This window comes from Thermobia domestica, chromosome 12 (genome assembly GCF_964235325.1).
Source record: "Thermobia domestica chromosome 12, izTheDome1.hap1.1, whole genome shotgun sequence".
Classification (NCBI taxonomy): Eukaryota; Metazoa; Arthropoda; class Insecta; order Zygentoma; family Lepismatidae; genus Thermobia; species Thermobia domestica.
The window spans coordinates 148,336,266-148,354,342 of record NC_137465.1 but is presented as its reverse complement, the minus strand read 5'-3'; the positions used below and the strand labels follow the sequence as shown (position 1 = coordinate 148,354,342).

The following is an 18,077-nucleotide window of genomic DNA, read 5'->3' as shown; positions in this document are numbered from 1 at the left end:
TTATTAAGTTTATACTAGCTGAACCTGCGCTCTCTACACAGCGCATCATTCACACATGAGCATGAATCTCCTTGTTATTTCTCACATCTGTACATGTCCCTTTGCATACACAAGTAAAAGGCGTCTTGATAATAATCGGCAAGAGATACCGTAAAGGGGAGACTTTTTTCGATTAGTTTTTCAATATCTCGCACCGTTTGCAAGATTTGAGTCTACTCCCGTTGGAGTTTTTAATTCACGTATGATCAGTGTTTTTTTTTTTTCTTTCTTTCTTGCATACAATATGTAATAAGCAAATACATTAACTACCCCTATGGTCTATGGATCCCGGAGGTTAAATGCCGCGTTCACAAAAGCTCTCCACTGACTTCTATCCTTAGCCAATTGGATCCAGTTTCTACTTTGTATTATTTCTGCGAGATCCATCTTAATATTGTTCTCCCATCTGTACCAAGGTCTTCCTAATGGTCGTTTTCCGGCTGGTCTCCCAGTTAAAATTTTTGAAAGAGTTCATTCTTTCTTCCATCCTGCCTACATGACCTGTCCACGTGAGCCTCCTAGATTTGATGACCTTAACAATGTTGGGTAAACCGTATAAATTATGTAGTTCTTCGTTATGAAGTTTCCGCCATTCCCTACTCCCGTTTCTCTTGGGTCCGAATACTCGTCTCACGATCTTGTTTTCAAATACTTTCAATCTATGTTCTTCCTTCCGAGTAAGCGACCATGTTTCGCAACCATACAGAACAGGCATGATTATCGTTTTATATATTTTAAAATATGCTAACACGTTACACATACAATCAATTATGTCAGTGATATATGGTGTTCATTGGGCATAACACTCCAAACAATAAAGATTTAACTTAAACTGGAGAAATGGTTATCCTTCGTTTTTCAATATAATTTGGCCATGAAACAAACGCCTTAGAGACATGCAACCCCTATATGCAATTATGTGGTGTTGGAATGTATAATTTGCAGGGTATGATGCTTTAGTTTTTTTTTTTTTTAAATTTCAACACTTCCAATGTACCCGTAAAAATGTAATAAAGAAATAATGGCAATGTTTTTTTTTAAAATATTCAATTAGAACTGGACAATCTACACAAAATTTACAATGGATCAGTGAAAACGTCATCTTTCTAGAGCCTGTCGTTTCCGAGATCTCGCTGTCGAAACAATTGACCACAAACATATAAATGCCCACAAACGTATAGTTTTAAAAAACTCCAAAGATGGCAGCACAATTCATTGCCTTTATTTTGGAGAAGATTTATTAAAATGGAAAGGCTTTGAACAATAATTTAAAAGGATAAACTTTATGAAAAATACCTCTTTAAACAATTTATTTAAAGTACACATACTTTAAAATATTTGTCTTTGTTACAAACGTGAAATCACAAATAGCCGTAAATTAAAGGTTTGAAATTCAATGTTATTGGTTGGAGCAAGGCGCTCTCAATTGCTATTGTAGCAATTTAATAGATAGATTGCTCTCTTGTAACTATATATCCTATTCCGTTATGCAATTCGAAATGCTGTAGAAGTCTCCTGTACAGTATAACATCCAGGGGATCTTCATAAATTACGCTTCAGATTGTGAAAGTACGATAGACTTGAAGATCGTATTTGCATGTGAAAATGTATCATGAGGCGAAAAATAATAAGCATAAAAAATAATACAATTAATGCTCTTATAAAATGTACAAAAGAAGAGATTCTTTCCTGGATAAAATGAAGAAATGGGTCTAAAACTATACAGGTATTGCACGCAAAACCACTTAAAGCGATTATTATTATTATTATTATTATTATTATTATTGTCCTATTTCGTCATTTTACTCTACCCAAAAATAACTACTTTTGTGCAATTTTTGAATCTCTTTCTCAGATAGTTCCTCCGTGGCTAAGCGGTTAGCGTACGCGCCTTTGGCGTGGGAGGCCCGGGTTCGATTCCCGGCGGGAGCTCATGTGGCTCGGTTTCCACGTTAATCAGTAGGTCCACGCTGCTGAAAAGGGACGTTAAACTCAAAATCACCTCACCTCTTTCTCAGATAGACTATAATGTCGAAAGACAGTGAATCTCGGTAAGCAAAAAGGAAAGAAACAAAATATTTTATTGGCTACAAAGTAGAAAATAAAACATTTTTAAAAAAATGCTTTCCATTAAAATTAACAAACAAAATAAAACAAATCGTACTAAATAGTAAAATATAATTCTGTTTTCAGGAAATTTACTTTTAAAAAAGCTATTTATGCATGACTAGAAGAAACGCATGGATAGTCTATCATATAATTGTTATAAATTTGTTGTATCTTAGACCACTCTCTTGCTTTTATTTTTAGTCATGCATAAATAAGATTTTTTTTAAAAAAGTAATTATAAAATGTTTTTTAATGTTTAAAAAGTAATGAATTATTCAGACTTTTTTTAAAAAATTAAAACTGCATTCATAACAGAAAAAGTGCAGCTGGCCATCATAATATTCCTGAATCGGGTCTTGACATTTGACTGGGGGGGTATTTTCTTTAACCCATTGTTTTACCAAGCCCATCCTGCAAGGTAATCATCACCGACTTACAGTATTGTATTTTGTAGATTAAAAATAATTTCAGGAACACTTCTGAACTCATTTATTCAGAAGGTTTTCACAATTTCGTGCCCAAACATATAAGGTCGTCTTGCTTTCGCGACATATGGTGTGGGGCTATTTTTCTTTACTGAAATAATCACGATCTTTTTTTTTTTTTTCATTAAGCTCCAACCTTACCTTGGTTTTCCTCATTCACGCCAGATAAATGCAGAGATAGTACCTAACATACATGTTCCAAGCCGCTTTCTTCCTTCCCCATTCCCCTGATAGTGTGTTCACCATAGCATGTCATCCCTCATATATGATGGACTGAAGGTCGGAGGTGCCGGTAATGTCCATGTGGGCGGGCACAAAGTCGCTTTCCCCAATGTCAAGAAATAAAACAAGAAAAGCTTAGTGAGTCGATAATCTATATTGTATTTACAAATACTCTTCAAACACTCCCGCTATGTTAAATGCACAAGGTACTTCTCTTCAGCACTGATTTGCAAATATCATGATACAATTGAAGATTGGCACTCAATCTCTCGAATGATTGTTCGATTAGCTGTTCCAAATCCTGCAGTTGCCTGGAAAACACCTCAACTTTGACAATACCCCACATGAAGTCGCATTGTGAAAGGTCACATGAACAGGGTATCCAATATATCGTACCTCTACGACCAATCCATTCGTCTAAATATTAATCCAAGAAATCCCTCACAACCACACCCAAATGTGGCTTTTCATCGTGTTGCCTCGTGAACTGAATGCTTTCATATATATATATTTTTTTTTTTCTTGAAGTTCTGGAATGACAAGTTCCTGCAACATCTGCAGATATGTGTCACTGTTCAACAGTTTCTTCAAAAAAAAAAAAAAAAAAAAAAATCATGTACATAGGGAAAAGAAAGTATTTGACAGTTGACAAATTTTCTTTTGCCAATAACTCGGAAACAAATTAATTAATTTGGATCTTTTTGTTGTTATCCTTAGAATAGTTATAATTTGATAACTTGCCAAAATCGGTACTCGAATAGATTAATTTATTATTTAGTTATAAGGAAAAGAAATTTTGTCAACTGAAGAATACTTTCTTTCGTGACTGTACCATATTAAGATAAGTGTACAAACGCCTGAAATGATATGAATTTGGGAGCTTGAACGCTCCCGCACTTTACGAGAGTCTGTGTACGCCACTGCGTAGCACATTAGTTATCAATGGTTCAATAGAAATGCAATCAAATCAATTAGCGAGCCACGCTACAGAGATAACTAGTTAAACAGAGATAAATTACTTTCACTTTCGATTCAATAAGGAAAGCTCTTTGACTGACTTTAATCTCTTGGTTACCCGCGTCATTTGAGATTTTGCTTTGGGAAGGGGGGGGGGGCAAGAAGGTACAAGACTCTCCACAGATAAAGGGTTTGAGTTCCACGATTACATACGCTGTTGATTAAAATTGTTATATATATGCCTCAGTCAGAGTATGCCAGGCTGCTAATATGTCAGAGTAAGGTATTCCTCCTACCCACCCCCCAAAGAAACGCATCTGGTTAGATTAGACCATTATTAAGGACTCTAAAACAAGGAAATGTCATTTGAAGGAAATATTTACCCAGTGGCGGATCTAGCCCGGGGCCTAGGAGACGTAGCCCCTCCCCCAGTTTTTTGAAAAAATGAAATGAAATCTTTGAGTTTTACGTCCCACGGTTATGCCGGTTAGGCTAAAGGAGACGGTGATGATGAGTAATGAATGAAATGGTGGAATGAATAATGTGGGAGGAAACGGGAGAACCCCGAGAAAACCCACGCACACGGTGTTTGTCCAACACAAAGTTCACTTGGCGGGGGCTGGGATCGAACCCGGGACCCCAAGCACCAGAGGTGAACGCTCTACCACTGAGCCACCGCAGCCCCCCAGTTTTTTGAGTGACAAAAATAATTTAAACTATTATTTATATAGTTTTGAAAGTTTATAGTAAACTTATGATACACCTATCATAGTTTGGGTTCTGCCCCCCCCCCCCCAGTTTTTACCTTCTAGATCCTCTACTGTATTTGCAAACTATATTGAAGACGATAGCTCCTATTACTGACGTAGAACCATTGGCTGTGTAGATTAGAGTTGACTTTTCCTTTCGTCACCGAAGTTATAAGATGTAGACCTAAAACTTAACGTGGGATTCAAACCATGAGCTCCCACCAAGAATCTAACCTGGGTCTCCCACGCCAAAGATAGTACGCTAAACATGTTGAGACAAAGAAGGGAATAAATCAAGATTATACTGTAATAAAGAGTGGGGCAGTTACTCAAGAAATTTCTGCTTAAGTAGAATTTCGAACCAATTCGACTTCCTTGTTGCAAGATCTTCAAATTTGCCTGCCTATCTCATGTTGTTGGCTCGTAGAAAGATCCTCTGTTATTATTTTTTTTTAACCTCCCTCATGGCAAGAATCTAGAAACAAAGGCACTGGAATCTTCATCGTGAAGTGTTGCGAAACAGGGAATACCGTTGTCTCTTTCTTCACTCTGTACCTCACATACACACACACACATTCACTCTCACGCATAAACTCCTGTGAAAAATCATATTTGCCCTTGTGCTGCAGTTCACCCACCTTTATTTATTAAGCTGGTTTGCAGAACTATGAGTTAATGAAGCAACAAAGATGTGCTCGCTCGTCACGGTAATTGAACTCAATAGGCGACAAGTTTATAGGGATTATTAGCAGTGTAGTGATAATCATGAGAGTATGGGCGAAAGACACACTAACTTCAAAACGTCTAGTTTTGCATCTGTTGTTCTGCGAGTGCTTTCTAAGTGTTCTTTTGTTTCATGTTATACCACTAAAACGTCGCTATAAAATGTAAGCAAACGATTACAATTTATATTCAACGTCATTTAGTTTATATTATTTAAATGTGATGTCTGTGTTCCTAAGTAAGAGAAATGAATTCAGTTCTGAATCTACAAAAAGGTAAGTCATATTTGACGTATACTACTTTACATGCCTAGTATGGTGAGTTTTTGTGTTTTGCGTTCTTGTACAACAAGGTTATTAAGGACGAGACTTATTAACGTGAGCTACGAATCATGACAGAGGCTTAAATCTGGTGCAGTTGGTGGGTGCACTATCAATCATCCAAGAAAATATAGACCGTTCCCCACCATACCATCTTACCTCCAAGGGAGCTATATCGCAGGACCAGGCAACCAACTTCGGCTAATTTACTGTACATATTTCATTGATTGCTTTAGTATTGTATCATATGTCTATGGCCTGGAGATTAAAACATTTTACTGGGGAATAAATGCAAAGGCGATGCAAAGGTGTATAACAGCTAACAGCGCAGAGAATAGTCAGTACATCCATGGTTTATATATGGGAAGGTTGTGTATATATCACTATTAGCGTAGGCGCTCATGCCCCTTAAGCTCCGCTTATGGGAGCTCATCCTCCTCAATGTTACTATATTGTTTAACGTCTATATTATATTTATAGAGGTTACAGGAAATTTCCATTGCATAATGGGATCCAAAACTTTACTCGGGGCTGTACTCGAGGCAGTGTACTCCGAGTGGAATTCCAACTTCATTTTGAACCAAAATTGAGATTTTTGAGCGTCATACATGAATTCAAACTTAAGACAGACTTTTTCTTTTCACTTAATGTTATAAAATGCGTTTCTAAATTTTATAAAAGAAAGTAAAAAATATGATCAATTTTTGTTGTTGTACCGTCCCTTTTTCATCACCGAGGCTGTATGGGACATTAAACTTACAGGTTAAGGTGGAATCTGAACAGCAATGTGTTTAATACTTTCCCACTAGAAGCCGAACCCGGTTCTCTGCACCGAAGATGCATGCGCTACCAGGGGTGGCTAATCTTTTTTAGAATGGAGAGCTGTTATCACTTTAGAAATCATGTGTTGCCTACTTAGTAGTTCACTAGCAGCCAGAGTACCCTCGCGTAGCGTAGTCACGAACGCTCTCGTCTTTGATGCGAACGGTCCCGGATTCGATTCCCGGTGGGAACACTCAATTGGAAAAGTGTAAAAAGCTTTTTCAGGCCAACCTTCCTGAGTTTTCCTCATTCGCACCAGGCAAATGCCGAGATGGTACCTAACATACATGTCTCAGACCGCTTCCTTCCCCAATTCTTTCTTTCATCCCTTTCCCCGAATAGTGTGATCGTCGAGAGGCGTCATCCCTCATACGTGACGGGCTAACATGGCCAAAGATGCCGAAAACCCAGAAATCTAATTCCTAATCCTAGCAGCTAGAGGGAATCAGTATGACACAAAGAACTGCGGGCTACCTTTCACGATTGCTAGTCGACTATTAGTCTCCAGTCGACGCGTTGGCATCTCTGCAATACACCATCAAGAAGGGCTGTCTTAAACTTTTCTTGCCTGAATTACTCGTTCAATTAACAATATATCCTCCAACAGCTGTTAAGTGCACAACAGAAAGATAATTTTATGGCTATGAAGTTTTACGTTATGTTTAATAAAATAAAATTATTCTTCAATTTTAAAACTGGAACGATTTTTTTCCCCCGAAAACATTGTTAATAATGTTGCTATATGAAATTTTATTAAACATCTCATTTTAAGCAAGTCAATTTACTTTCTTTTATAATGCCAAGAAGCCAGATCTTTTGCCATTCGATATAAACTAGTTTTGTTTCATATTGCGAAAGTACAATAGATTACCGAACTGTGCGTATAGTTTGCCTTGGTGGTGTTTGCCACAACTCGTTTTTCGTGTTGTTGTTGTTGTTGTTGTTTTTTTTTTTTTTTTTTTCAAGTTATTTTTATTGCGGATTTATCGGATCTCATTATCGTGAAGATTGACACCTACCTAACAAAATAGCTACAGGCTGCTAGGCACCACTATTTTTGCTTCTCTGTGAATAAGTGGTAACAGTCTTCGACTGTGGGACAAGAGAGGCTCCGTAGCTCCTACCAATTTGAGAACATAACATGTAATGTGCCAAAGATAGTTTAAATTTACAAAAGAGAAAGGAAAAGAAGAAGCATTGCAGTGGTATTTGTGTTTAAATAACATAAACAGAGTAGTCTAGTTATTTAAACTTCAAGGGTATCAATTTAATGACAGTAGAGTTTTAATTCCAATGTTAATCTTATGTATTCATTATGTAAGACCGTTTTCTTTTAATTGACTTCATCAATTTTCAGTAAATTCGAAAGTGTCCGTATTTTTGTATGGCAACCCTACATTTAGCAAAAATGTTTTAGTACACCCCTTTCCTCTCACACTTTGATTTTGCCCCCTTCTCAGCTATAAAGTATATTATATTAGTATATTATTAAATATAAAATATTTGACTGGTCGTGACAAATGGCGGTCTCTTTTCCCCCAATGCTATTTTTCACACACAATCTCCATCTGTAGGTTTCTCATATCTATAAGAATAGTTATAAGATGACAAAGAAAACTTTTAGTGCCATGGTTGTGCTCTGTAAGTTAAAGGAGATGGATAATTTAAAATTAATTATGTAAGGATTGGTCTATTTTGCATATAATAGGAAATGGGAGGTAAAAAAAGCACATATTGCGTTCTCTATCACTTTTACATGATGTGGAAACAAGGGGGCCGATTTCCCTAACTTTGAAGAGACCCATTCAGATGTGTGTTTGGTTGTCGACAAGGATCTAAGAAGGCATATATGAGGATTTTAAGACAAATTGAATTCAAATTATGCAAAATATTGTGTATTCATTAAAAAAATACATATAACAATAAAACACATATTCATAAACAGACATGAGGCCCACTGAGTATTGGGGGCCCGGGCCCCTGCCCCCAAGATCGGAACCCTTGTGGAATCGAACCAAAGACCCCTCGCATTAGAGTTGAGCGTCTTTCACCTTTTTAGCATATCGGCTATTTTAACAGTAATTATAAATTAGTTCAGTACTTTTAGGGCATCCAGTAACTACTACAGAAATCCTATTTAAATCTCTCTTCGTTCGAACGTGTTTTGTTATGTCCGCCTCTAACATTTTAATTTCGCGTCTCTATTGTCCACTGCTATCTTTATCCTCCGATTAATATGAAAACTAGTGTTCCGCATGGCCTCGAAACGACAACTGACCATTATGTTAGTTCTTACCGTCATCCATTTCGTCTCATATACAACATTTTCATAGACTATCGATTTTTATTTTTTTTTCTCTGTCAGTTAGTTAAATGTAGTCCTGTGTTCTTTTTTCTGTTGAAATAAGTAAAAATGAGCTGGCATGTTAATCATCAGTAGTAAGCTATCACAGTCAGAGGATGACTCAGTGCGCTGACAAACATCATCTCTGACGGAAGTAGTTCATTGCTTCTTTCCTACGGAGTTTGATAGTGGACGTCTACAAGAAATTAAGCTCAATCTATTTACATGCAGGTAGGCTTATATACAATATACATAAAACCATGTATATCGAGGAGAAAGTTATTTAAGTAAGAGTAAAAGTTCATTTCATTCTTGCTATTAATATTGTGAGGTAATTGTGCGGTTTGGGACAGGCCCGTAACCAGGGAATCCCCATAAATTGATTTGATCTTGACCTCATAAAGTTTTGAGGTTAGCTAGAAAACCCCATTTGTGATCGATTTAATAGAATATGTTAGACACTAAAATTGAAAGTTTCGGGGTGTTTGAGACTTTTTTGTATTCTCAAACTTTTTTGGTGAGCTGTAAGCCTAATTTTGAATATAAACAAAAATGATATCTTTCCGCTTAACGTCCCACGATTATGCCTTTTAGGTTAATGGAGATAATGATTAAGGAAAGTGAATATTGATGAAAGAATTGATAGAATGAGAATGTGGGAGGAAACGGGAGCACCCCAAGAAAACCCATGGACACGATAAGAAGCAAAAGAAACCATAGTTTTATTTTTACTTGTCCTCATATTTAACTGTTGACTGGGTTTGAGTTCAAATACTAGTTTAACGTGATTGCGATGCTTATAAATATTGGCGATTTCAGAACATTTTAATTACACGGGGATAAAAAGTTGTATTGTGGAAATACTGGTAATCTACATTGAGCACGATAAGAGGTATTACCCCGGGGGGAAATATCTCTCGGGTCACCACTCGAAATCATGACTATTTACAAAGATGCAAGAAATCTAAAATAATCAAACTTTTAGACAGAAGTTGTGCTATTGTGTGGTAAAATGATTAACCCTTTCGAGACGAGCGAGGCGGATGAACAAACACCTAATGTGTCGCTGTGCGCAGTACCAAATGGCGGTTACCATGTGTTAATCCCCCTCTTTCTACAAGATATCACGGAAAAACATAAGTTTATTATATTAAGATATGAACAAAAATCCTGAGACAAAATTAACTTGGGTGCTTGACCCCGTTTCATAACATGTATGCCCTACTGAACGCGAATATCTTGTGTTTGTAGTTCTGGACTTTGTTTCCGATGGTGCTACAAAAATTGAAATGTTGACCCAGCATCATGAGTCAATTGGAAAACTACTTTAATTAAGAGATAGTGAACTCAGACTTAAAAACCTAGAAATAACAGTAACGGGAGTAAGTGTGCTGGACACAGCATGCAAATACAATTCGCCTGTTCAGTTATAATGCTTTGTGCGTTGTAACGCCAAGGAGCATATAACTTAGTTTCTTTGTTTAGGTCCTCAACGAAAATTAAACTTAAAAATTGCGTGGAGAAAGACCGAAGGATTGTCGGGTACACCAGACTTAGAATATAATTTATTTGAAAATGAAATATATTTGACTTAAAACATATGAAATTAAAGAAAAGAGACAAATAATTTTTAAAATTAAAATCATTTTTTGTATTCTGTGTTTTAGTATAACATGTCTTGGAGAATATATGAGACGTGTATCAAACCTACAGTTTAACATTGGGTCATTTTATGTTATAGAAAATAATTTATTTCTATAGTCAGTGCACATTTTTAATTGTGTTGAACCTTGCATTCAATTTTTATATTTAGCGACATTGATTTATATGAGGAACTATTTTATTTCCTTTGAAATGAACTGAAATTGCAATGATTCTATTTTACTGTTTTTTCTTGAAATATGTTTTAAATGTCCCGTACTCGGTCAAAATTAAATGTTGTTACATGTAATCTAAATGTTTAATAATCCAACTTAATTCATCCAATCTATTATATAAAAGAGAACGCACAAATCCTTTGTTAGCTCATCACGCTAATACGGCTGAACCAATTTCTTTCATTTTTGGGGGGTTATTAGGATTTGGACCCTAGATGGTTTTTATCATATCACTTTAATTTTTAATTACCAGTGTCTTGAGATAATTGACCATTCAAGTGTGCATAACGTACAAATCCTTTGTTAGTTCATCATAGGTATAAAAATAAACGTATTTATATGCAACCCGCATGACCGTGTCACTCGGCGGGTTAACATAAATGACAGGCGCTATAATGTTAACATTTACTGCAATTTGAAAGCGAAAAAGTAAAAATTATCTAAGTAACAAAGTTTATTGCGTTCCGGGGTGACCGCAGCGAAGCGGGGTGAACGCTGCTAGTATTATATATAACGCAATTGCTATATATTACGCAATAATGAAAATTTAGTTGGACTTGAAGAAATTACATTGTTGAAATCCCGATTCGTTTCAAAGAAAGTTTATTCTTGTATGCCTCACAGGAATCAATAGGCTAAAGCAGTGGTTTTCAACCTTTTCTTAACTGACTACACACTTTACTGTACACTTAAAACATCGCGACACACTTGTTTGTTATATTAAAATTATATAAATTTCACGTCAGTGGAATACGCAGAGTTTCATTAAGCAGGTGTTAAGCATTCAACCTCATTTCCTTTCAGGACATCCATGATTTATGTATATTCTAATATAATAAATTTTAATATAGTAAGTGTTACTTTTCTTATAATATCTTGCTCAAGGGGGATGAAATTCCGAAACCCTCCTTGTGGTGTACGCCACTGATAATAGTATAAAACTATAAGTTTCTAAAAAGTATTGGCTCTATATAGTACTGAGCATAGTTACTGCTGTTGGAGGCGCTGGCTGTTACAATTTCTCTAAATTGATTCTAACTATTTGATTCATTAATTTCCTAAATTTCATGACCCACTTTATGGGACTGCGCGACACAACGGTTGAGAGCCACTGGGCTAAAGAATAAAGAACGCATTGGTGTTCAACACTGTTAAAAACATATCTTTCGCCTTTGTAATTTCCGTGTTAAGATGCAAGTTTTAAATTATTGTCAAAAAATTACAATGAAATTTTGAGTTAGTGTTTATTGTCCCTTTGTTCGCAAAATGTCGTATCTCTGTTTTCTCATTTTTCAGGAGAGCGATTTGAAATTTTGCACCTGTTTCACTTTCCTGTTACGCTCGTGTTTACCACAAGTACTTACCAATTTTTGACACAATGTTACCAAAAGTACATTCGTTAATACCACATGTTCAAATTATATGATATTGTAATATTAAGCCATAAAAAATATGTTATTTGAGATACGTTACTTTGCAATATATATATATTATTTGTTTGTTTTAAGAAAGAGTTTCGTCACTGTGCATATGTCTTGGGATGTAAGAATGCCAAATTGAAGATGGCAAACTGCAAATTTTGTCCATTTGCGTACATCTAAGTAGTTATATTCATCTTTGATAGGCTAAGTTTAAAAAATAGTAAACAAATGATAGAATCAAGTCTTATTTCTTTCATTAATTAAACATGCTTGTGAAATTAATAGTAAAAGATCAAACGAATAAGGCTTATGGTTTGACCTTCAACCAAAAAAGGAAAACAATATGGCATGAAATTAATACTACAAATTAACACTGTTAAGTGAATATGAAGCTGTATGAAAGAAAAATAAAATTCAATACAGCGTCTAAATAATGAAATTAAAAATAAATTATTGTATCCAAACTAGAGTATAATATTATTCTTTTAAGTAAACATGGGTATAACTTAAATGAGTACAGTTAATAGCACTTCCATACAATACTGAAAATTACTGAACCATGTCCGTAAAGTAATTGGGAATAAACGGTCCTGAAGTAAAAAAAAAAAAAAAAACTACAAAAAGAAACCCTTTTTGTTTGTAACCATTCTAATGGTCGAGGTGCAAGTAAAATTGTTGGTGCTCAGACATTTGTATGTCAAGGGTAGATCCGTTACACAGAGATGTTAAGTCTTACGTATCTGTCTTGATTGACTTTCAGCTTTCACAGGTTAACTTTCCCGACCTTAAAATCTTTTACGTTCTTTTTGAGGCGCTTAAGTTGGATTTCCTTGTAGTCTAATTGTAGATGGCGGATTTTGTAGAAAATAGTTGTTGGCAGTGACGTAACAAAAGGGGGGTGGGTGAAAACGGAGTTTGTGCCACGGGCGCTGGATTGGCCGAGCGCAAAACTGGGTAAATATTTAATTTCATTATAAGGCAAGGGAAGAAGTTTTAGCAAACTAAAGATCATACAAATATACCTCAGAAACTTAACAGGACAGCAACGACTCACCAACCTTAGGATCATATCCATAGAGCTAACAACTTCAAAGCTATCTTTTGAGGACATTATAAAAAAATTTTGCAGCCAAAAGAGTCCGCAAAGTTACATTTTAGTTCCAACTTTCTGTGTTTACATTTAATTTACATCAATTTAAGAGATTTGCAAAATGTCCGAGTATAATACTTGAGACAACAGCTTGACTGTAATAATTAAATATTCTATTCTAAAGCAACAAACTGTTGATTCATTCTACATATATGCGCATTCCGATATAATCCAAAAAAACATTGTGGATCGCAGTTATTATGAAAAGACTATAAGAATATGTCAAGCATGCTTCTCTCAAAATATTTGGCAATCAACTACTAATTAGTTTAGTGTTTTATCTTGTACTAAACATTAAATTATACTGCAGTTTTGAAGTCAAGCTTTACCACTTGAAGAAAAAATGGAATAGTAGAATTACTGTGTGATGCCAATATCAGGCGTAGTCGAGGAGCGTTTTGGTTTGGTTGGCCAGGGGAAGCGCTAAGGCGAGTTTTAGTACCGGGCGATAAATACCCTAGTTGCGCCGCTGGTTGTCAGTGACTTTTTCATTTCCATTATGTTCTTCCAGTTTTCGTCTTTTGCATTGCTTCCATCTGATTCTCAAATTTGTAGAATTCTAAGTTCTTTGGAGAGCTGCTTGAAGTTGAGGAAGCCACTATGCTGTAGTTCCACTACCTCAAAAGGATGCTATCTACGAGTCAGGTTGATCACAGGGACCAGTTGTGAAGGCACAAAAATATTTCCTGCTTGCTTAAACAACACAAATTACGCATTAAGGTGAACACACACATATATACAAATAGAAACTTCTTATTTTTTCTTGTAAACTGTCATATCCTGCGTTACGGCAGTTCGAGAGAAATTTAATTTTGTACAATTGAAATACGACAAACATCAAACTACTTATTACACAGTTATATTTCGGAATTTAGATACGGCTATTAAAGAGAATTATAGAGCTCCTAAAGGGAAATTCGGGGCTGGTCTTAACTCAAAAATCGATTGTTTGAGATACGACACTTTGCAAACAAAGGAATTATTATATATATATATATATATATATATATATATATATATATATATATATATATATATATATATATATATATATATATATATATATATATTATTATTATTATTATTATTATTATTATTATTAAGTTTCTTGCTTAGGAAGCCTCACTGTAACTGGGTGCATAAATTTCGCCTCTGTTCTGTTTCATACCAGGCAACCGTTACTTTTAAAACAATAGTGATAAGAGATTTCGTTTGCTCTCTGATAACTAAAACCAAGTTAATGTAGCTATAGATTTCTTGCAAGAAGATACTGTTGTAGTATCTTTTCAATTTTGTATTTTCTCTTGTCCATATGTAGAATCAGTTTAGTCAAGAACATGTGAAATTAACAGTATCACAATGTCTTTCTAACGTTTTTAAAATTTTAATTGCAAATGTAGAAGTTTAGCATAGCATTTTCAACACCGAACGAAAATAGTTCACTAACTTCATGAAATAAAAATACAACCAAACAATTATAATGCCATGCATTATGATTACTACTACTCTTATTACGTACTGAATAGTAAAACGAAATCCATATTTCATCAGTCCCAGTTGGGGCTCCAGAGTTCTACAAAAGGGAAGACACATCGGTAGTTGTAATGAGATACAAGTATTATAAAATAAATAAATAACGAATTTGCCACTTTGACATTCGAGCTATTCAAGAAGTAGAGAAACAATTGACGTTACCAACACTGCTCAAACTATTTCTTCAGTTTAAATTTCTCAATCGATTCTTAAAAAGTTACATATCCATTTACATATTTATTATACATACACAGTCAAATTAAAAAGGGATACAAAAATTAAGTAATGATGGAAGGTTAACAAACTTTTTCTCACACATTTATATCATTATAATACAAAAACATGTCAGTCTGTGAGTCACGCTAATATGCAAACTTCAATACATTTGAAAGTTACAGGTTGCAGAAACATCTTTAGCGAAAATATTTCGATATTCTTCATCCTTATTATAAAAATAGTCACGCTAATCTCTAATACTTCACTGTCAGGTTTATAGTTGTTGCTATCTGCACTGCCTTTTACCTGGCGCCAAGATCTGTCACTAACGTAAAGGAAATTTGCAGACGAGCCGAAGATTTGGGAAGAACAGCTTGTATTTTATTAACTTCTAAGTACAGGCACTCTAATATGTCCATGATGCATGGAAATCCAAGTATGCGTTCGATTTCGATTATTCCTAAAGCAAATGAGCAATTCATTTGACCATTCACTTTCAGCATCAAGACGTAGACCTACTGTTCAACATAGAATCTGAATCACATGTGCTCCTACCGGGAATCGAACCCTGAGATTACATGTCGAAAGCTCCAAAATGTGCGTGAAATTCCACAAGTCAAGCGGGACTGAACCCCCTTTGAGTGTTTTCAGGCTAAAATCTACCCTATCCCACATGACTTCACAATGAATTAACTATCCTCTGTTTATTGGTATTTTATAATTATTTAAATTAAAAGTGTAGCACTTACATAATTGTGGCTTCGCATGTTTATTTCCACGTAATATTCAAGAGGTAAATCAATTTAAAACTAGTTCAAGAATATTAATTCGTTCCCTGAATGCTTACAAAATAATGAAAATAATAAGTTAGGTGAACATAAATCAGTTATTAAATTCCGAAATTGTAAAATATATTTTAAAAAAGCATTTTCCTTCATAATTTGTATATGTGTCGAAAACAAAAGTTTTAAAATCTACTGCGAAACCTCTCGCCCCTGAGTCAGCCTTTTCCGTGACAAGCAGGTCTTTCCTACCATCATCATGTAGAGCGCGCAAAAACAGCAAAAAGCGGAGACGTTCCATCCTATTTTCCCACTCTGCCAATCACTAGGGAGGCAGGTAGAAAACTTTTTTTTTTTTTTCAACCACGTTAAAAATATTACATTGTAGGCCTATGTATGGGCAGACGTTTAAAGGCCTGTTGTGCGAGGCAGGCGAATGCAAGATAGAGCCAAGCCAAAATACGCGAAAAGAGGATAATATGAAGCATCATGACTTACGCTATACAGTAAAATCTCTCATAGACGTAAATCGGGGTAGTAGATTCCATATTAAAATAACTGCAACTTTTATCCGGTCGTTTCTCATTTGTATAGATTAAATGTATGTAACTATGCTTTTATTTTCTTCATATTAGAAAGACATCAAATGCATTATACAGCTGCGTGTGATGATTCCTGAAAAATTGTGCTTCGATCTGGGAAAGATAGGCAGGATCCAAACAATTTATTGCACGAGTTTCCATACAATTCACTACATTGAACGTGTATTCGGAATAATAATAAAAAAAAAAAAAAAAAAAAAGTAATGCTTAAAAAAAATTCAGTAGTACATTTTCAAAACAATGATTGCTTTAAGCAAAGAATTAGATTTTCAATTAACATTTTTATTTTCATAGAACGTAAATACAAAGGTTTGGACAAACGAATTGTTCTCAGCGATATTAAAAAAAATCTCCGTAATAGTGATTACTTTAAACGAAAGAATTTAGTTTTCATGATCCATCTGCAATATGCATAAAACTTTTTTTACAGCTACTTTTCTTCACTTTCTGTTTTGTACATTTCAATGTATAAGCTGTAACACTTTTGAGTCTCCAAACAATCTTAATGTTTTATAGCACATAATCGTTACAACGTATTGTAATAAAAATAGATATAGGTTTGAGTCTTCGTAAAGTATCCTTCGATTTTCTTTTCTTTTTTTCTTTTTTTAACATTGCTTTAAACCATTCTGTCGTACCATGGAACTGGAGAATATTCCAAGAACCTATAAACTTCTTTGTAGTATTAATTGAACACACAATACTATAATTCTTTTGGAGAAGGGGGTCAATCTCAGTTGATATAATGTCTTACAAGCAATTACACACAACAATACGTACTAAACTTTTTCTATCCTACTATATCTCGTAGCTGTTTTTGAAGGTCGTATAGAGAAATCCGTTTGATGGAAAAAAGAAATAGGACGTATGGTAATTCTCAGTAGTTGAATTCTGACATCAAATACTCAAGTAATGTTTGTATTGTAATAATAATTTCCATATGGAAACATATACATAATTTACATTTATGTTGAAAACCATCCGCTTACAAAATGCCTGAATTTCTTGGTTTCGTCTTAACTGTTCTTGGAAACAATTAAATGATTTATATAGTCTTAATATTCAAATCAGCGTAATCGCCATTGACCTGTCACTGTCAAGTTCTCATATATTAGTTTCCTAATAACTATTTCGTCTTGAAAAGCCTATTAACTTCCATCAATTATAATTTATTTCCTCTCCTTTAATCATATGTCACATTATCTACAAGAATTACAGTAATTTCCTCGAAATAATTTCTTCTGAGCTGCTTTTCCTCACGTTTCCAATATTATTCCCGTTTATTTCGGTAATTTTCTCAGCTATTGTCTTTTTTTTTATGTAACACTTAATTTCATAGCTTTTCTTTCTGTTTTACCTTCTACCTTGGCTTTTTTATAATGCACTCAAAATAAAATTTATTTTTTAAAAAATACGCTACTCAATGTATTTTTCTCTTTTTGATTATTCCAATATATTTTCCTCAGTTATTACTTCTAACAATTCCTCATAGATTTCTCACTTGATCCATCTAATTTCTATCGTGTTCTCCACATCCATATTTCAAAATCATTTAGTTGTTTTTAATAACTTTTGTGTAGTTTCGGTATTTCTTCGTTGTACAGTACATTATTCCACGTAAAAAAGAGAAAAAAAGCCTTTCTCTTAACACTTTACTCATAAGTATCAGAAACGAATCACCTGTTCCATTTTATTCGCAATAACCAGAAATTCTTCTACAATACAT

At 34.6% G+C, this 18,077-nt stretch overlaps 1 protein-coding gene across 4 annotated transcripts in view; it reads left to right on the top strand.

Annotated features, from left to right (window-relative positions):
- Positions 1-18,077, top strand: part of LOC145666727 (uncharacterized) — a 100,316-nt gene that overhangs the window by 57,394 nt on the left and 24,845 nt on the right. The window contains exon 1 of one of the 4 annotated variants that reach the window (XM_081734254.1): positions 5,191-5,559. The exons of 2 other annotated variants lie outside the window; for them this stretch is intronic. In XM_081734254.1, coding sequence (XP_081590380.1) covers positions 5,532-5,559 — 28 coding nt within the window. In that variant the 5' untranslated portion in view covers positions 5,191-5,531. Of the gene's footprint in view, positions 1-5,190; positions 5,560-8,852; positions 9,002-18,077 lie in introns of those variants that run through there. One more of the 4 variants, XM_081734255.1, reaches the window with a different exon arrangement.